Source organism: Apus apus, chromosome Z, assembly GCF_020740795.1.
Source record: "Apus apus isolate bApuApu2 chromosome Z, bApuApu2.pri.cur, whole genome shotgun sequence".
NCBI classification, from domain to species: Eukaryota; Metazoa; Chordata; class Aves; order Apodiformes; family Apodidae; genus Apus; species Apus apus.
In genome coordinates, this window is record NC_067312.1 from 47,136,113 (window position 1) to 47,157,844 (window position 21,732).

The following is a 21,732-nucleotide window of genomic DNA, read 5'->3' on the forward strand; positions in this document are numbered from 1 at the left end:
AGCACTGAAACTCCACAATTTTTAATACTATTCCTCACAATTTCAAGCAATGCCTAGTAGGCCTTAAAAAAATCAGCTCAGAAAGACTGAAATTACAGGAAAAATTCCCAGAGTGGTAGAAACTTGCCAAACTCCTTGCCAATCCACTAAGCATGCTCTCTTCTATCCAGAGAATCAAGAACTCTTATTTTCGGGGTTTGTAGCTGCACCAGGGTCTGGCAGCCACACCATGCATGTGCACAGCTTTGGACCTGGGCTCATACTGCTTTCATAGAGAATTTAAAAATGTTGGAATTTTATTACAAATAGCAATTACCTTCCCTACCCAGTGTTAATATTTTTTCCCAACGCCTAAGCATTAACATGCAATAAAAATAATGGCGTTTTGTAGTCCTGAAAATTATTTAAATGGGCACATTTGTGTTTTTCCCAGACTTAGAAAGAGCCAAGTCTTTCATGATCAGTAAGGACGTCACTGCTCTGATTTGAGCTGTAATCACTTGAGGTTCTACCAGAAATTGTATGTACTGTTGGAGTAAATTAAATGAAAGACATTGAAGATTACATTTTAAAGTTGCAAAAATTACTTCCTTACACTGCAGAAAATACTAGTCTTTATTTGGAATAATATCTATTCCATTCAGTATGTTTGGTTTTATGAATGCAACAATTTCCAGCACCTCCCCCCTCAGGCTTCTGTTGGTGGTTATCTCCATCCTTTCATAGGATTAAAATATACACAATATACCTGACTCCTTATTTTCATAAAAAGTTGGTTTATGTTTTGTTTTGGTTTTAAATAAAGAGCTTGCCAGAAAGCCTGGAGCCTGTTTATTGGCTGAGATATAAATAGGAGTTGAAAGAAACAACACAAGAGACTGCCATAACTTTATTGTGCTGTTGTGACAAAATGTATTTGCCTGAATGCAGAAAACCTCCTTGGTTATAAATGGCTTTGTTCACTGTCAACATAAAAGAAAAAGACATTAATATCCTGCCTAGACTTTGACATATCCTGCAACATTTTCTGTTTTTAACATACATTTTAAATAAAGTCATACATTTTAAAATAAGTCATCCTAGGCAGTGAATGTCTTGATTTTGTAGAGTTCTTAGAGAATAAAAGTAAATAAAATTGAAATAGAAACAAGGCAGAGGTACAATTAGAAATGAAACTTTGTAATAGCCTAAATAAAAGCCATGGTAAAGCCACCACTTATGTCCAGCCCCTTAAGACCTTCAAAAATCTTCCAGTACCAGTTTCCTAACTGTGAAAAGCCTGCATTCCCTAGATGTATATTGTCATGCTATGCTTCTCCTGGGTGTCATCTTGAAAGCTCAAGTCACCGCAGCACTGACTGCTTTGCACCTTGCTCACATCATTAACATTCACAGCTAGACTTGCCTTTGTCATCCTGCTAAGGGAACCAATGCTGAGAAGTATCTTCCTAGCATCATTGCTACCTCTGAGGTGCACAAAATGGAAGGAGGGGTGGGAATATACCCTATTTCACTCCCTGCCAGAAGATTAGCAAGCTTAGGTGGGGTTGAATACCTCTAGATGGCTTCCTTATACTACAGCAAGGACAAAAGATGGATATACATTGAGGTTCCTTCAAAAATTGCAGCGAGAAAATATATTTAAAATAATTTTTTAGTTTCATACCAAGGGTGTTAAAAAGTTGATGATTTTGAAAAAGCTATTTGAATGCAACTGACCTGATCTTCTTGGAGAAATTTTGCAACATCCCCATACCCAGGCACGTACTTGTGTTTAACAACAAGTTCACACCATCGATGTCGAACCTATAGGAAAAAAAAAAACATTAGGGGAAAAAAAATAAAAAGAATCATACGTATTTGTGCAACTGTTGATAAACAGTACCTCTCTAACCAGTTTGATTTTGTTGCTGTTGTTGGGTTTGTGTTTTTTGGTGGGTGCATTTTTTTTCCCCTGCAGCCAGGCAGATGCCCCTCGATGCTGGCTGGTAAGCTGGGCAGAGGTACAGAGCCCTGCTTGCTGTGCATCAGCTGGGCTTCGGAAACCCAGAATACCCAAAGACATCCTTGAACCTTGAACTTCCTGGTTCCAAGTTAGTAAACTAACCCAGATCCAGGCACAGATCTGCACAATCTTCTCCTCCACTGCTTCCAGTCTTGACTTTTTCCTTCATGTTAGGCTAGAGGCTATTTCTTTTGTACTGTTAGAAGGGAGAGAGGGAGATTAGCACTGCAAACATCTGGAAAATATAACTGATAATTTCCCGCATGTAAGTGTGTAATCCAAGTGATAAAAAGATTTAAATATAATTCTGTATCAATATCAAATCCATGAAAAAAGCGTAAGGGTTACATATAAAACTATGAAACAGGGAGCTTTTAGTTAAATGAAATGCTGTTTTGCGACTGTATCTACACCAATAACAGATTTTAAGCATCATCCAAACGACTTAAAATCCATCTACACTTAAACAGCTGGGCTGTTCTACCAAATGCACATTGACAAAACCAGTGACTAATATACTGTAATGAAAAGTATGGAAATTTTCAAGCAAATCCCCATCAAAAAGTATTTTGCTCAAGTTAAGTGAACATTAATTACACGTAGGATTTTTTGTTGTTGTCTTTTAAGTTCTTTCTCTGGTTTTAGCCAGTCCTGTGGCTGAAGTGTCATTTTACTCTCTAGCAAGTCTTCCTCAGCTGTAGGCAGTGATCAGCCTAACACTTTATATTCCGTTAGTGGCTCAGCACTGAACCTAAAGGAAAACAGTTAAGAGCAGTAAAACCTTTCCCCCCTCCCAAACCTTCTCTTTCTGCCTCTGTCTGTGCCCCATCTTCCAAAAGATGGGGTACCTAATAATCATCTTTCATAGTAAGAGTAAAATGTTAGCAGTACTCATCTTTTTCAAAACTGAATCCATATCGTTCTTTTATCAAATAAGTGGACATGGACCATTTTTTGAATGATAGATTTACTGGTAACCTTAAGAATGGAAGGAAGAAGGAGAGGGGGGAAAGTCACATTAAGTATATTTTATGTTACTGCTTTTGGAAATAAACTATTTGTAAATACTTTCCTTGTTGTCTTGTAACTTCACATCTGAGGAAAAAAATTCACAGGCTTATGTAATTATACGTTCATTCTATTAGCATAATTAACAAGTGATAAATGCTCACAGATACTGGAAGAGTCTTTTTTGCACACCTGGCATCTCTTCCCAGCTGACCTCTTACATTAAATAGTTTGAACACAGCTTATGAATGAAATAAAATACTGAGGTGTTTTGTGTCTGAGTGAAGTTTGAACTCACAGCAAGGACAATACTGAACAGTTACAGTATAATGTACAGCAGGGAATGAAAACTGTCACTTAAAGCTTTTTGCTGACAAAATAACCGTTAAGATTTCTGTAAGAGGAATTAGAGCTAAATCTACAAAAGTAAATAGCTTTCCAAGATTTATCACTTCGCTCTAGATGACCATATTCATAATGTAGACCTTCAAAACTGTACCCAGCTGCTGATCCTCCCTGGAGATACTAAACATTTCACCAGTAAATGTTCCCAGACAATCCAGCTTTGTTACAGGGTATTCCTCATAGCCCTGAGCAGCTCCATGCCTGCACCAAACCTTTAAGGTTCAAAAAATAAGCATACACCTATCTCATCTGTAGGACAAGTTAATCAAACAGAATATAAGCATATTAAAAAAAAAAACCAACAAACAACCAAAAAAACCCCACCACAAACAAACAACAAACAAACAAACAAACAAAATCTTTGTATATCTTAATCCAGTACACTTTATTCTGTACCTTCAGCAATACATTTTTTTTAAAAATAAAAATTTATGCATTCTCTTGCCGTGTACAAGTAAAGAGCAGAAGGGACTGTGGTCTTCTCCTGTGATCACTACTCTTTTACATCTCATGGTCCAGCAGTTACAGCCCTCACCCAGGAGGTAAGCAACCAAATCCAGTTTCTGTGTCTGCTGAAGATCTCAAATGGTGTCTCCTGGGATGGTGCTCTCTTCATACCTCCTGGTGAAGCTGTTTTTACCCCTGCAGTTATTAAAATATTTATTGATCCTAAGAGAGGAGATCATAATACTTTATGGCCTAAACTTCAGAGTACTTTTGATAAGAAGCAGGGACCTGGCTTGCACAGTGCACAAACCAGCCTGTCCTGGCCCAACATGCTTTTCCTGGCACAACTACAATAGCTGCATGGAGAGCAGAACAGAACTTCTCATGGAGGCATTCATGTGGTCCTGCTTTCTCACACATTAATGTCATGTATGTCTGCCTTACATATGTATCATGGCCTGATCATCTGAATCCTTTGGAAAACATGGAACAATCACGCCGTGTCCATTCCCTTAATTGCACCATCGTCCATAGAGTTCCAGCTTTTGGCAACCAACCTCCCTTCAAACAGTTTAAAAGAAAATTATTTCTTTGCCAACAGAGATCTGGGACAGCACATGCCCTCCTTTCTCTCTTTTGCTTTTTCCCTTTCTTTCCCAGGGTGAGTACGAATCCTGGCACATTCCGAGATCTGAAATGCTGGCCCTTGGCCAGCAGGGGCAGGAGCAGTACGTCTGTTGTCCTCGGATTACACCTTCATCTCCTAAATGCTCTCGCTGCCAAGCAAACTGCTGGAGGAACAACTGCTGCTGAAGCGCCTGTGAAACCAGCAAGGTGGCCAAGCCCACCGGCGGGACCCTGGCAAGCTCAGCAGAGAAACTAAGGCTGGTTCCGAGTGCAAGAGAGGCAAGTAGGACTGAACACACAATATATTGGTGGCTCTCCTGCCCCCCACTCTCCCCCTACCTCCGTGCGTGTAGATGGTCTTGTAACAGAAGCTGCAGCTAAAGCAAAACCAGTCATTTCTCAGATACTCACACTACAAAGCAGTATTTTTCCTAGTATAATCTACGCCCTAAGCTGATACCACAAACATGAGAATTTTATTCACATAAGGCAGGGATGGAAAAAAAATTCAGTTCCAAACATCTCATCCAATGCTTAGAGCAGGAAAAGTAAAACAGGCCCCACAGCTTCACAGCCTAATTGAATGTCATGTGAACAGGCACTTCTAACAAACCAGTCTCAAAAGGAAATTTTGAAAACTAAGTAGCTTGTGGTAGTACCGAGCTAACCATACTGCTCTTGGCTTTTCTGTTGCTCCCAGAAGCAAATACCCAGAGGCAAAAATAAGAATTCATTAGTCCTCTCCCAATTTTCCTCCTGCATGTTTCTCTGTGCTCTTCTGCACAGTTCAGAGATGCATGCCATAGGCCATTTTGGCAGGTTACACCATAAAGAATAAACCTGAAAAGTAATTTACAGCAATCCTTCCTGTTACTGCTGGCAGAGAGCACATGTGACTTTTTCTGGATATGAAGCAGCACCTGTGACTGCTCACACACACACGCATACACATGCTTTTACTGGTTTGGCAGCTGCAGGGACCCACGTGCCAAAGTTGGAAACATAATTTATTTTCTCAGCCCCCAATTCCAGGCTGAGAGCTATCCTTCCAAGCCTGTGATAGGTGGTACTCTGAGGATGGGTAGAGATGTCTAGGGAAGCAAAGGTCTGCTGGGACCTCAGGTTCCTCATGGATGGATCCTCATGATCTCAAAATTGTTCTTTCCTCCAACCCTGCTTTTGCAGCTGGTGCATATATCTCCAATCCCAGCTTTTCAAGACAAAACAGTTTTTTAATTGAGAGTTTTGCAATATACTACTCATGTTTGTATGGTATTTCTGAGGTGCAGTTCAGTGTCAGGAAGATATTGAAACACACTCTGTCTCAGCTACATTTGGAAACCAGCTCTTATGTTTTCATAAATATCAACCCCATTAATACCTAAGTATTAGCTAGCACCTAGATGAAAGGTCTCGAAGAGATGCCACTGTCAGATAGCAGAGTTCCAAATTTAGGAGCAGCAGATTATACAAATAATTCCAGTTGTCACATCTAATTTATTTTTTTTTAATATACGATATTGCACAATATTATTTGCAACTCGAACATTACCTGCATTTTGACAGTGCAATGCAAGATGTCTAGAAACCAAAACCATGCTGTCTTAATCTGTTTTCAGAGAATGCAAGCTGTTGCATGAACTTTTTAAACTGAAATAAATATTTATATAAAATCTATTAATAATCTCATTCTAAGACAGTCCATTTGTTTTGGCAGCCTGGGTGAAGACCTTTTTGGGAAATGGTGCTTAAAGCTGACTGACTTAGCCCATCTAACGCATCAAGTATGTGGCTTGACTTTCAAAAGAAAATCTCCCAGTGGCATACCTAAGAAATTATATTTTTTAACTATTTTGAACAGATCTTAACATTTAAGCAATAAATATTTTTCTTTTCTGACCCAGGTGATAAAATTACTCTGACTAATCCGTATTACTCTCCCATGTCCCACACAGATGATCAGATAAGCCTGAAATAAACATCATCACAGAACTTTATATATTATATTGTAATGACCTAGCTTGTTATTGCCCTCAGTCATATGTACGCAAGTAAAAAATAAATCTTTTACTTCTGAGGTCTACAAATAAGATTTAGAAAGCAAGTAATTTAAAACATGGTTTTATTAAAGGGAGGAAAAAAGCTAGAGTTCACTAAGCTTTTGGTCTGCAGAATGGGAGACTAGCTTCAGGGAAAATGAGTACATTTTGCTAATAGCTGGATCCAATTAAAAAGGCGCCATGAGACAACAAGTCTAAATCACTGAACAAAAGCAACGTACTTAAAGATCCTAGAAAATTAGAAAACGGGGTAATTTGAAATACAGTAAGAGCTATTGTTCAACAAAATAAAATGTTTATTAAAGGTAGGAGGCATATTTGATCTTTATAAAACACAGGCTCCCACTTTTGAAAAAAATTACATGAACAACTTGAATCTTAAATGTTAAAGAGCCTCAGAGGCCAGACTCCAGTCTAATTTGTAGAGGAAAAGATACAAAGAAACTTTTTTTTTAAAAAAAAACAACAAGCAATGCTACCACAGATTAGTTTTAATTAACTGGTATCTCCAGAGCACCAGAATGCTGTTCTGTTCAATCTGAAACCATTTATCTCCAGTCTCTTCCTATCTACACATAAATTGGATTCAACTATTAGGTCATTTTCCTATATAACTAAGGAACAATGCCACAAGTTATAGGGCAATATTTGGACTAAAAAGCATGTTTTACAGTTGCTTAACATGGAAGAATTACTGGTTAAAAAATTGCCAAATTACAGTATGGTTAATGATCCTTCCCCTCCCCCCCCATCTTAGCTGAAATAGTACTCTTTAGTACTCTTTAATACACCAGCCAGGTTGCATCATTGACATTTCATTCTATATAGTGTGAATATCAAATGGGCACTCCTGTCTTCTATATCATGGTATTTTAGCATGCAAATTTGGTTTCATGTACATTTACTCAAGTAAGCTGATCAGCGATGCTGAAGTAGCTCAGAAGCAATGAAACGGCCATGTGTGTTACAACTGTACTGACAGAGTATCAGCTTGGCAATCTGAAATAATGTACTCAATACCCAAAAATCTACTGGGTGCAAGTAGAATGGATTCATCGTTCGGACAAGGATTCTGCAATTGTGAGTATTGCACATGCCAAGGGTTTCTCCCGAGACCGGGCAAAGAAGCTAATAGCTTAAATGAGCTTGTTATTTTGGACCAGAAACTGCTGAACTTGCATAGCATAACTTAACTTTCACGTCTCGCAGCACTTGCTCTGACAACTCAGCAGGGCCAAGGGAACTCTGGGCCAGATAGAGTGTGGAAGTAGCAGGCATGTTTGATGGCAACCTTTTTTCCCAAGACCCTCACAGTGTCAAGGTTCAATTAATGCTGTTTCTCACAGTACCACATGCTTTAATCATATCAAACACTTCATTTTTCAAAGGTACAGTCAAAATAATGGTAACACTTCAAATTTAAAAAATGTCTTTTGGTAGCCTTACTCATGCTACATTTTATTTTCAGTACTGGGAAGAACTGCTGTTCAGTGGGGATAGAGGCAGCTGGACCCAAGGATGATTGAGTTCATGGAGCCCCATCATGCCCTGCGTTGGACATCACTGAGTGTACAGACAGCCCCATGCCACTTCTTGCCATCCTGGACCACCTCCTCTCCCTCTGTGCATCCCACTGTGTATCTTAGCCCACTGACAACCCAGAAAAATATAGCGTGGTCATTCAGGAAACCGTAATATAATAACAAGTTGGCTAATCAAAAAAGTTTTTGTCAGGAGCTAATTGCTATTTTGGGGCAACTGCCTCCATTTAGTAACAGAAAAGAGAGATGTCATGCAGTCAGGCTTTTAGAAAACAAATTCTGTTGTGTGACCAACAGCAGATCGTGGGACAGTTGTCTTCATTTGAACCTGTAACTGCACAAGTGTAGCAGCAGGTCAGGCATCCTGTTCCCATAGCTGTGCAAGCCTCAGTTAGCAATAGGCTTGAACTTTCTCACCCTTACAAATGTGGTCTATGGGTATGTATTTCCTTCCCAAACTTTCCCTTCCTCTCCAATCATCTGCTCAGGTTTTAGCGTTCACCTAGTTTCACATAACCCAGTTGAACCTTACTGATAAAAAAGCTTCTGTGGTATCACAGCCTTGCTTAAGAGCAACCTGATCAGATCCCTTGTCTCCAGATGGTAAACACGACTCCACTTCCACCTCCAAATAAAACATATGCTTCTCCACTGCCACCACAGAGGCTCTTTCCTACATAAGTATACAGAAGCCCAGGAACCACCAAACATGCTGCTTGTGAAAGTCCAAGCAGAGCGGAGGGCATCCCTGCTGCTCTCTGTGATCAGAAAGGCATAACAAATGAAGGGCAGCATTTCAGGACAAGATTCACTCCTGGTAATGAAGCCCATGCTGAGAAATTGTTTGGAAAAGACAAAATACCTTTTTTTCCCCCACCTCAGGTTTGCAAACAGAGTGCTCCCAATTAGAGACCAGACACTTTTCTCCCTATGTATGTGGGCTCCATCTGTAATCAACTACAGGAGACTAAGGAGCCATGTCTAATCCTTCTTCAAAGGTGGCACAGGCGGTTTCTTTCCTGTGGTGTCAAAACTGTCACTGTGAATAAGTGACTCAGTTAGGGCACCTAATTCTGTAATCCCAGTGCTCCTCAGCCTGCCCCCTCCTTGCCCCGTCTAACAGGAGACAGAAACGCAACAGGATCTGGCCTCCAATTTTAGTTCCTCTTTCACAACAGACCAACAAAGCAATGATAGGAGAGTGACCTACAGCATGGTTAGCTGAGAAGAAGGCCACCAGCACAAAGGCAGCAGGTCTGCTTCAAACGTCTGCTGGGAGACTGCATCCCTACTGTGCCTGAAGGCTTCTCTGCACTGTGCTCCCATTTGCACTGCTGCCTCCTCTATGCTGCAGGGAGGGGCTCCCGTATCATCGTGCAATGTGAGGTAAGGAAATGTTTAACACAGCGTGTCAACTCACTTCATTTGAAAAACAAAGCTTTTAAAAAATAAGCCTTAATTAAAAACATAAATACACTACTTATAGTGGAACCAAATGCTTCCCCTTTCCCCTGACTGCTCATTACTGCCTGTTCAGCACACTCCCTCGGGTCTTTGCTCGTGCCTCCATCCCTGCTCACCCCTTCTCCCAGCCAGCTGCATGCAGCCATCTCACCATAAGGAAAGGGTGCTCAGGGGCCAGGAGATGTTGTACCCCAGGGGGAGTGGAAGGTAGTCCATGTCCCAGCCTCAGGTACAGCCAACCTCAGCCTGCAGCCTCCACCAAGAAGTACTGCAGGGACAAGCCCCGTAACTTCAGAAGTGTAGAACTGGGCATATGTAAAGGTCCCAGCCGACACCTTTTTCAAAATGTATCACCACAGCTGGTTCTCTGTCTACATATATAACCCCATACACATTGCCTCTGACACTCTACTGAAATGCCTATCTGCAATAATGGCTAGAATATCTCGGCTATCACTGTAAATTTATTTTTTTTTATATCAACATCATGACTGATTACAATACTTCCCATCATCACGTTCTCTCCTGGCTATCTCCAGACTGAGTCTGCCTAGCATTTTTATCCAGTGTTTGTGTATGTATTTCAAACACAAGCTATTTATACATGCACATAAAAGTGGGCTGGGCTTATGAAATCAAACTTGTAGTGAGAAAAAGCACATAAACACCCATACATCCGCAACAGAAATCCAACTCTGAAGAGTATGAGTGAGATTAAGCACACCAACTGTCTGTTACGAATTATTATTAAATTATAAATCTTTTTCAGGAAAGGGAAGGGCTCCTGCAAGTATCAAGGCAATAGTAAGCTACCTCCTTTGCTTATAACTGTCTCCATCACTCTACTTTTATCTCCTCCCTCTTGTAACTAGAGAATGCCTTTTATCTTTGGTCTCCTACAGTGACTGTGGTCCAAACATTTGTGATTTCCAGGCAAGATTACCATCATAAACAGAATCTGGAGCTCCATATGAAAATGAGTCTCAAATTTCAGGCAATGAACAATGTGGTTGCCTGTTTTCTACACAGCGTAGGTCACAGCTGGCCTACCCAGCCCATGTTCACATCCTTCCAACTTTGCATAGCTTAAAACTTTTATTTCAATTTTCAAAACAATTAAACATGAGACTTTGACTCTCACAAACACCCTTTCCCCCAACCCCCAGCAAAAATTCTTAAGCAATATATATTCATTTTATACACCCAGAAGAAACATGGTAATTCCTGAAATAATTACATCTAGATTTTACTCCATGTTTCAGATTTTTGAGTCATCATCTCCTCTTTTATTCCTTGCTCCCAAGCACACAGAGACTATCGCTGCTTAGGATGGTGCTTACTCCATATGGAACACAACAAAATTCCTCTACAGGACACTGCAACCCCAAAGGTATTTTAGTGGCATAGAGTTGAAAGGAGGACATCAGAATTTTACCCACACATTACTAAGTTGGTGACTCAGCAGTGGGACCAGCTCTGTGCGGCTAAGGAAATGACTTCAGAACCAGCTATGGCTAGCAGTTCTGAATTGTCCTGTTTCTTGCACTATTTAGACCTCACAGGCTTGTGGCCTATCAGATTTTTTCCAAGTCTGTGGTCCTATCTAGGCAAGACCTGCATCTGCAGTCAGTCTTTATACAGGAATGAGAAGTACTAGATGAGCTGTTTGGATGTAGCCTCAAAATCAGTTTATTTTAAATAAAAAGAATCTTCAGATATTTTTTCAGAATTATAAAAAAACACAAACAAACAAAAGAAAAAAAAAACAAGCCAAACAAACAAACAACAAACCAACCAAAAAAATAAGATCCATCACACAAGCACAAAAATGCTTCCAGCATCATAATGAAACAAAAAAACCTACTGCTGACATCTAGAAGTTTTTGTATGTATTTTTAAAACTTCATTTTCCTTGACATCCTGGCTGCTATGTCATTGCTATCATATATATGCAAACAGAGTAACCTTTTAAATTTCATTACAAGGCCAGGTGGTTTGTATTACAATGCTAGTTTTGTATAGCTCTACACAGAAATACTGTATAAAATTTCATATAAAGCAGTTGCACCCAATTCAGAACACCTTTGGGACTGATTTCAGAAGCCCAGAGGATTTCACCACTTCATTCTTTCATAGAAAAGCAGGAACCGTCTCCAATCCCTTTCTCCATGGATTCTTTCAATGAACAGTGGAAATAAACTCAAACCAACCCAATTCCATATTTGCTTCCCTCTTACCATCACCTCCCTCATTTTCCAAGTCTCACTAAGTTGTTGAGATTCCAGATAAGGAGAAAATTAAGTCTCACAGACAGTTAGAAAAGTAAGTGAACAGCACCAGTAATGGGACCAGTCAGGGGCTTGGAAAATCCTGTGAATGCCACAGCACTGAGAGAAATCACTGGGAACAAATGTGTTGCTGTTGGCTCCTGGAGGAGCGTGGGGTCAGGAGTGCTGACTGGTGCAAAGCTATTTCCAGTGCTCCATAAATCTCGCACTCTGATTATGTGGAGAGCTAATGCTGATGGAGGGATTTTCTGTTCTTCTCAAGTGGCTGGAAAAGCCCACATACTTTGCATGTAGAAACAAAACAAACCCAAATTGTAGTTACTTGAGATTATCTGCCAGTCAGTCTTAGAAATCCATCCTAATACATCCACTCAGTCACAACAGGTACACAAGCCAGTGTCAGTCTCAGGTGACAACTCCCACTGCTGTTACTGGAACCATCTTCCCCTCATCCTATTCCAGTTTTCTTAGCCTCACACTGAATTTCAGGCATCATCTTTGGGAAGCAAGTGCCATATCTGTAGAAGTTACCCTTTTCAAAGTTCCTTTTATTGAGAAAAAAAAAATCCAGCTCCTGCATTTGCATGTCTTCAACCAATACCATCTGCACCAAAGAGATTGCAAACTGCATTTAGATGCAACAGAAGTAAGCACATGAAAGAGAGTGAAGACAGAAAGCATATCAGGATCACAGAGGACCTTTTGACAAATGGCTGCAGCTCTGGTCAACGCAGTTCCTTTGTAGAAGATGGGTATAGTCTACTGTTCTCTAAACTAGCCCCTTGACTAGTGAAAATTGGGAATATTTTCCATGACAGTGAGGTATTCCTCACTAGTATTTGCCAGGGGATGTATCAGGAGAAGGGCAGGGAAAAAAAAAAAAAAAAATTCTGTGAGGATGAGTGTGAAAAGCATCACACTGATAACAGTACAGAGATTTCACTTTGTAAAAACTTGCATTTCTTCTCTCTTCCTGCTTTTCCATTTAATGAACACATCACCCCAGTAATGGTTCAGTATACAAACCTCAAATCTGATTTATTCTAGAAACAAATCTGGTATGCAGGCTGACTGCTCTACAGAGCTGTTTCCAAGTTCCTGATTCCTAAATTGCGAATTGCAATTCAATTGCAAATAAAAAATTATTCAATGTAATCTTAACTACCTCTACTGTCACAGTAATTCTCTGAACATAACTTTAAGAAAGGAAAAGGCAAATAAAAGTTATTTTGCATCCCTGATAAATTTTGACAGCAGCTTTATAAGTTCTGCAAAACATACCTCATACACAAAGTAAAGTATCTCCTCCTGACTTGAGTATACATTTAATAATAAGCATATTTAAATACGGAATAAGCACAGAATCTATTTTTACTTTTGCAGAAACAAAAAATTCTTGTAATCATTTATCTTCTGAAGAAAGTAATATCCAGTAATATGGTCATCTGCTCAAGGTGTTACCTTTTTCATCTATTGAATTGATGGTGCATGCCAACAATGACATAGGTTATGGAAAATGATCATGTGTCTCTGTGTTTTGTTGCAACGCCACTATCTAAAACCTTTTGCTACCTTTCACTCCATGCTCTAGTCAAGACAGACTGGCAAGCCTGTGGAGGAGCTATTCGCAACACATTGCTAATTTTCTTCAAAAGCTGGATACGGTTCTTGAGCCACTGCCCCAGGGGAGGCCAAGCCCAGAGGCTGCACTGAAAGGAAAGCTCACCGAGTGCCTTGTCTGTCAGTGAGCATGGACTTTCCCGACCAGTTGCCCTTTCCCACCCAGTTTTACAGCGTACTTTCTATGGAAATCTGTTCCATAAGGGTGTCTTCCAACAATGCCCAGCCCTGCTGGCTGTGGCTGGACAGCTGAATAAGGCACTGCAAGAATGTGCTCAGCTCAGTGCAGTCACCATCAGATGGAAAGCAGCAGGACAGATACTGCTTTGTAATTCATTTGCACTTCCATGTCCGCCAGTTTTTCACAGGCTAGGAAAGATCAATGAACCAAAGTTATTTTGTCCTGAACGCAATTGTTTCCACTTTTAGGAAGCCAAGGACCTTACATGGTTTATATCAGCATGACTGGATTTCTGTCAGTGAAATAAGATGCCAACACTTTATAGCCTTGGTCTCACAGGCAGACCTCATGCACAATGAAGCAGTTGTATGAGAATGGCTTCAAGCCACCCATGTGACTGATGATATTATGATCTTAACTAATTTTACTCACATTTTATGCAGAAAGTTACAGGCTCTCTCCCCAAGATATATCACATTATGATCCTCAATACAGGGAAAGCATTATGTAAGCAAAGAGCATTTCAGCCAACTTGCTGAGACAAGGAAAACTAACAAAGCAACTTTCCATATGCTGTGCAGGCAAGATGTTTTATAAATAACGAAGCAATGCCTGCATCTCTGTAGTAAGAAGTCTGGGGAAATATACCATAATCTTTTTGCTTCATCCAAATGTTGTATTTTTTATCACCATGCCCTCAATAATTCAGCAACAAGTAAAAGAGACTTGTAGAACCAAAAACTTTTCATGTAGACCTACTCTCCCTACTATGCTAAATATTGCATAAATTAAATAACTGCATAAAGTGGCCACCTCAGAAAGAAACAAAACAAAGAACCAGAGACCCACCTTCAATTCTAGTATTCTGCTGCACTATTTGATGTCAACTGTATCTGCTTTATAACATAACCCAGTTCTCCTCAGTCAGTTGAACTTCCAGCTAGACTTTGTCATCTTGAAACTGCAGCCAGCTTCCATAATACTTCTCCTGGACATGGGATGTGGTACATCATGGAGATGTAGCCTGTCTATGAGCTATCTTGTTATGCAGTAGGAAGCAGCACAGCAAGAACATAGAAAGAGAAAACTGAAGCCACAGTCATTCATTGATGCAGTTGCCTCCCACTTGTCTGACAAGGTGTGAGCCATGGCAGGCTCAAGGCACTGAGAGGAGATGGAAAAATGGCTTTAAACTTTGAAATCTTCATTGCTCTCAAAACATCGTTTAAAGATATATTTGATGTACTCAATTCAAATAGTTCACATCAGTGAATATAACTGCTAGAAAAAAAACCTTATAGTTTTGCACCTTCTCAGATGTTCCAAGGTTTGAATGGTGAATGGAAAATGAAATAATGATTTGTGATAGAAGTGGAATGAAAAAAATAAGAGGGAGTCAAAAGTTCTGCAATAAGACAGCATGCCCTACAAGCCTCTTGTAGCATCCTGGACTTCAGCAGACCAGTTGAAATGAGATTAAGTCATCAGTATCTCTCTGTTCTGGCTCTTGTGGCTCAAGGGTTGCTATCAGAGGTGTGTTATGCATTAGAAATCAGAAATGTGTTACTTAAACTCTGAATTTTCAGCTGAAGCATTGAAATCAGTGTATTTCTTAGAAGGGAGAGGCTACCACTGACCTCCTGCACTCCTCTGAATCTACACAACTGTGGTGAGAACTCATTTGAGAGAGGACAGGAACTATGTTGAGTTGTTGAGAAAATCCAAGGAAGGACACAATTTGAGCTCTCCTTGAAGAGAGATCAACAGTTAAATTCCAGGCAAAGGCTGACTCGCATATCTCTCCCTCTCCTGGCTGCTACAAAGGAATCAAAACAAGGCAGATAAGCTGCTGCAAAAGTAAGGTGTGCCCTTATGTTGTTATGATTGGATGTACATGTCCTCACAAGTGGTCAGGAGTACCAAATTGTGTTGTTGGCAACCTTCACTGACTGAGGACAGACCTGCACGTTGCCATGGACAAGTGCAGACACTGCCAGGTGCGTGTCGTTTTACAAGTGTGCTGAACTTCAACGTCAAAATAAAGATGCTTCAGAAATACAGATATAAAAGCTTTAAAAAACATGAACCAGGATTTTCCATGCTGTATTTGTGTAGGACGAAACGACCCCAAATAATGAGCTCATACTTCTTTGTGTACCATATTCACATACCACTGGCCCTATCATTGCTAATCCCTACCAGAAGATTAATGTGAATTTCACAGAATCATAGAATCATAGAACTATTCAGCTTGGAAAAAACCCTTGGGATCACTGAGTCCAACCATCATCCCTACTCTACAAAGTTCTCCCCTAAACCACATCCACCAACACCACATCCAAACAACACTTAAACACATCCAGGGATGGGGACTCAACCCCCTCCCTGGGCAGCCTATTCCAGTGTCTAACCACTCCTTCTGTGAAAATTTTTTCGTAATGTCCAGTCTTAACCTGCCCTGTTGCAGCTTGAAGCTATTCCCTCTTGTTCTATTGCTAGTTACCTGTGAGAAGAGACCAGCATCAGCCTCTCTACAATGACCTTTCAGGGAGTTGCAGAGACTGATGAGGTCTCCCTCAGCCTCCTCTTCCTCAAACTAAACATTCCCAGCTCCTTCAAGTGTTCTTAATAAGATTTATTCTCTAGGCCCTTCACCAGCTTCGTTGCCCTCCTCTGTACTCGCTCCAGCACCTCAATATCTCTCTTGAATTGAGGTGCCCAAAACTGGACACAAAACTCCAGGTGTGGCCTCACCAGTGCTGAGTACAGGGGGACAATCACCTCTCTCCTTCTGCTGGTCACACTATTTCTAATACAAGCCAGGATGCCATTGTCTTTCTTGGCCACCTGGGTACACTGCTGGCTCATATTCAGTCGCTTGTCAATTAGAACCCCCAGGTCCTTTTCTGCCAGACACTTTCCAGTCACACTTCCCCAAGCCTGTAGGGTTGCCTGGGGTTGTTGTGGCCCAAGTGCAGGACCTGGCACTTGGCCTTGTTGAAGCCCACACCATTAACATTAGCCAATGATCTAATCTATCCAAGTCTCTCTGTGGAGCCTCCCTGTCCTCATATAGATCAATACTCCCACCTAGCTTGGTGGCATCTGCAAACTTACTGATAGTACTCTCTATGTCCTTATCAAGATCATCAATAAAGATGTTAAACAGAAACAGGTCCCAACACTGAGCCCTGAGGAACACCACCTGTGACTGGCTGCCAGCTGGACTTGACTCCATTGACTCTTTGGGCCTGACTGTCCAGCCAGTGCTTGACCCAACAGATCATATGCTCATCCACGCCATGAGCAGCCAGTTTTTTCATGAGAGTTCTATGGGGAACAGTGTCACATGCTTTTTGGAGGTCCAGATAGACAATATCCACAGCCTTTCCCCATCTGATAGTCAGGTCATCAGGTTATAAAAGAAGATCAGGTTTGTCAGGCAGGACCTGCCTTTCATAAACCCATGCTGACTGGGCCTGATCCCCTGGTTGTCCTCTATGTGTCTTCTAATGACACTTGATCTGCTCCATGACCTTCCCTGGTACCAAGGTCAGACTGACAGGTCTACAGTTTCCTGGATCCTCCATTCTGTCTTTCTTATAGATGGGTGTTACATTTGCTACCCTCCAGTCCATTGGGACCTCCCCAGTTAGCCAGGACTTCAGGTAAATAATGCAAAGTGGCTTGGCAATCACACCTGCCAATTCTTTCAACACCCTTGGATGTAACCCGTCCAGTCCCATAGACTTGTGTGTGTCTAAATGGTGTAGTAGGTCTCTGACCACTTCCTGTTTAATTGTGATGACCTCATTCTGCATCCCCTCCCTGTCTCCTAGCTCATGTGGCTATCCATGGAGCAGATAGTGCCACTGCTAAAGACTGAGACAAAGTAGGTGTTGAGAACCTCAGCCTTTTCCTCATCCTTTGTTACTAAGGTTCCCTTGGCATCCAATAAAGAATGGAGTTTTTCCCTAATCTTCCTTCTGCTGTTAAAGAACTTACAGAAACATTTTTTATTATCCCTAACAGCTGTAGCTAGTTTGAGCTCTAGCTGTGCTTTGGCCCTCCTAATTTTCACCCTGCATAGGTTCACTTTATCTTTATAGACTTCATGAGTGACCTGTCCCCTCTTCCAAAGGTCATAGACTCTCTTTTTGTTCTTAAGGTCCAGCCAAAGGTCCCTATTTAAAGAGGCTGGTCTCCTACTCCACTTACTTTTTTTTTTTTCACATGTGGACAGCCTGCTCCTGTGCCTTTAAGACTTCTTTCTTGATGTTCAGCCTTCCTGGACTCCTTTATCCTTCAAGACAGCCTCCCAGGGGACTTTGTCAGTCAGTCTTCTGAGCAGGTCAATGTTTGCCCTCTGGAAGTCTAAAGTGGCAGTTTTACTAACCCTAAAACTCAATCATCTCATGATCACTGTGCCCTAGACAGCCTCCAACCTTTACTTCTCCCTCAAGATCTTCCCTGTTCACAAGAAGCAGGTCCAGGAGGGCACCTTCCCTGGTTGGCTCACGTATCAGCTGTGTGAGGAAGTTATCCTCCACACATTAAATGCTACTTGTAAAAAATTAGAAAACAAGTTCTTATTTCTTAACTTTTTACTGCTGAATGGAACACAGCTGACAACATTACTTTTAAAAAAATCCCTGACTAAAACCTCTGACATTGACAGTGTTATTTTTCTATTGGTCTGTTTGCAGTATTTTATACCTGCATTTTTAATGATTCATTCTGATGTTTAGTTACTGAGAACGTTTGAACTCCAGTATCACAATAGGATCACCGTAAGAGATTAATGTCTTCACAAATCAAATCTAGACAGGAACAGTTCAGCTATAGGCTTGAACTGTGGTTCTGTGAGTCACTACAAGAAAAATCCCCTATGTACATACTGCAGAAAGAGGCATGAAAAGTCTTTCCCTCAGGTATGTGAGGGTGTATAAGCTGACATTCCCTCTAAAAGATTGTAGGTGTCCAGCATCTAACAACTGGTGACATGCTAGTGGCAGTGTTTTGTCAGTTGTACTTCTCAACGTCTGCAAAGTCCTTGGTTTCACCTTGTAAAATAAAATTGAGATTATGTTCCTCTCACTGAGGTTGTAATTCTGTGTTAAGTTTGGGTTTTTTTTAAGGAAAAAATTCTGACAGGTCGCTTGTGTGCTTTTATATGACACCACAAGGAAGAAAAGGAAGCATGAAAGTGGAGAGAAAGGAAAGACCTGGAAACCAAACCTTGTGGCCCAGTGCTTACAATTCACAGGCACAAAGTTGCAACACCACAGCTATTGCTTTGATGTATCTCCCTATTAATTCCTCTTCCCGTTATAGAACCTCTGACATTTCACTGGTATTCAGATGTGATTAAAATACATTCTAATACCTATAAATAGAAATGTTGGTTCAAGCACTAATTAAAAACAAATCTGGCATTTGGAAACCTGTATAAACAACAAAGTAAAAAGGTGCAGTAAACAGCAACAGTCAAAATTATGTCCATATTTATTTATTTATTTATTTATTTTCTGAGGAAAAGCTACACCTCTGCTCTATTGATTGTGATGTAATGTTTGGATTCTGAAGTGTTTGTAAGTGCCCACCCAGCAACTTCAGCATAAGAGTAGCATGAGAGATTTTGCTCTCTCCTTCAATTTTAATTAGTGCCATAAACTTCCAATTATAAAGGAGTAAGTCATGCACACTGACTTTCCGTAGCTTTCACGGCAGTTTGTAATTAAAAAGAAGTCAGATATCATGTTACGTCTACTGTGCTCCCTCACTGCACATCAGTTTGATCACAAACTACTTCATATCTAACCCTTGTTGATATATAAATTGACACATCCATTATTTTCATGACTGATTACATCTTCTTATCACCCCTACTAATACTACATACTTGAAGCAAAGACTCATTGGGTGCTTTCAGTCACATCTTCTGCTGCCTTAATTGTCACAACACTCTCAGCTTGAGAAATCTACTGGATGCCACAGAACAGCCAGTGCTGCACATGCTAAATAAGGATTTACTGATTTGCTCCCCAAAGACATATGGCTGCTTGGATCAGGGATGCTAGCCTCATATGTGCCTGTGATGGGGAAGGAACATTTACAGTATCATATAAAACAGTGTTTTACTCTGGGAATATCTCTGGCGTGTATTACAAGGAACTCCAAAGAACTGATTCTCCCCCTTAAACTCTTGCCCAAAACCAGAACATAATGTAGTCTTCTGGAAAGCAAATTTTTCTAAATCCTGAGTGAGACTTTGGAGAAGCTGAAGATGAACTGTATGGACTGACCATGGGGAAGAGTAATTTTGGACTATTACAGACACAATTGCATTTTGGGACAACAGACATAACTAAAAATTAACTAGGCTCTAAAGCACAGTCACCATGACCTAGTGAGGAATTTAACACTTGAGTGAATGTTCTGCCCAAGGTACGTGTACAACAGCAATGACATCTAACCTGCACTCTCTCCTGCTACCATGGTATACAAACACATCTGGACCTTTACAAAATACACACAGAAATACTGACTAATTAAGGCCTCTGAAGGTGTTAAGAACATCCCATTTCAGATTTAGACATAGAAAAAAAAGAAGTGGAACGAGCCTGGATCTTAGTTGAACACTACAACTCCTAGTCAACAGTGCAATGGTGTATGTTAAAGATAAATATATTTTTTAAAGTTAATTACCTCAGCATCCTGCTCCTGGAGCTGGTATGTTTTCTCTAAGCACCGCAGTACTCTAGGACACAATGTCCTCTCCTCCAAGAGAAACTCCAGAAGTAAGACCAGCTGGTCAGGGAGAAGCTAAGAGGAAAATAAATGCCATGTGTGAATAAAGATCTTTACTGAATGAGCAATTAAATGGAAACAAACCAAAGAGGACAAGGTGGTGATACCTCATGTACCTACAGTGTGTGCTTGAAATACAACAAGAACTTCTAGCTGGTTTCTGAAAAACCTCAGGGTTTATGTGTCTGTATTCTGAAAGACTCTTTGCTGGGGCTCAATTAAGACTACTTTTCCATGTTTTTCATTACTGTAGTTAAATCAAATGTAAACCATGTTCATCTTATTGAAACATAATCACAGCTTATTAAGTAAGATTTTTATGGAATACATACGCTAAGTAATTCCTTTTTGTTTGGTCTTGGAAGAAATAAGAGACTAATTTACAGTGCATAATTTCAGGAATCATCCAGAGATATAAGTGTACAATTTTTAAAAGTAGCATTTTTATCTGTGATATACGCAACTGCGTGATATTCTTGAAACTTAGAAACACAACACAAATAAGTGACCCGCAAAACAAACCTTGTACATTTTGAGGCATATTCTAGTGCAATGAGTCACAAGCCATCCATCATAACATGCTAAAGAGATATGAAAGTTTTGTTTGTGGCACACACTGTACCTATCTATGTGTATATATTTAGTAGTTTGTTGCCTGACTCCAGAACATTTTCAAGTTGAACGTAATGTAACGGAAAAAGAAAAAACACAAGAAATCTGATGTGGCAGTGCTTAAGTGCTCTGTTTAATAGGCTTATTGGATGAATAAATAAATAATTCAAACAGAGCTCAGAAAGAAATTACACCAGCTGCCAGGAAGAATCTATTGGAAATTGAGGCTTCAGTGTGATCAGTCAGAAGTTTATAATATGTCCCAAAGCTCTCCCCACTATTCATCATTGTGGGGCACCAAAGAGATAGGGGGAAGGGAGGAGGAATGTGAATTTAAGATTTGTACACAAAAAGAAACCAGCACTGCTCACTTCTGATGTTCTCCAGGCAGATTAATTTAAAAAGATATTTTAAAAGGTACAAAATGAAATAGTCTCTTCCAACAACACACCCCACAGTCAGCGCTGTTCATGTGAACTGAACAAGTCTGGACCCCTGATCTCTGACAGCAAGCCCAGGAAGTTAACAGGAATCTTCTGATAAATCTTAATCTGTAAAATATCACTGTTAATGTCTAAGTAAGCAACAGGACTTCCCCCATGTCCCCCTCCCCCCATCTGTTTTAGTCTGACATAATTTAGCTTCAATACCTATTATAAAAATA

General features: G+C 40.4%; 1 protein-coding gene across 17 annotated transcripts in view; it reads right to left on the bottom strand.

Moving 5' to 3' along the window:
- Positions 1 to 21,732, bottom strand: part of AOPEP (aminopeptidase O (putative)) — a 188,440-nt gene that overhangs the window by 12,052 nt on the left and 154,656 nt on the right. For 13 of the 17 annotated variants that reach the window (XR_007891837.1, XM_051642943.1, XM_051642952.1 and 10 more), the window contains 2 exons: positions 20,355 to 20,471; positions 1,720 to 1,806 (listed from right to left, as the gene is read on the bottom strand). Coding sequence is in view for 15 of the 17 variants with exons in the window: in XM_051642943.1 (XP_051498903.1) it covers positions 1,720 to 1,806; positions 20,355 to 20,471 (204 nt within the window). In the remaining 2 variants the exon portion in view is untranslated. Of the gene's footprint in view, positions 1 to 876; positions 963 to 1,719; positions 1,807 to 2,107; positions 2,202 to 3,824; positions 4,061 to 20,354; positions 20,472 to 21,732 lie in introns of those variants that run through there. The other 4 variants (XM_051642956.1, XR_007891838.1, XM_051642957.1 and 1 more) reach the window with 4 other exon arrangements.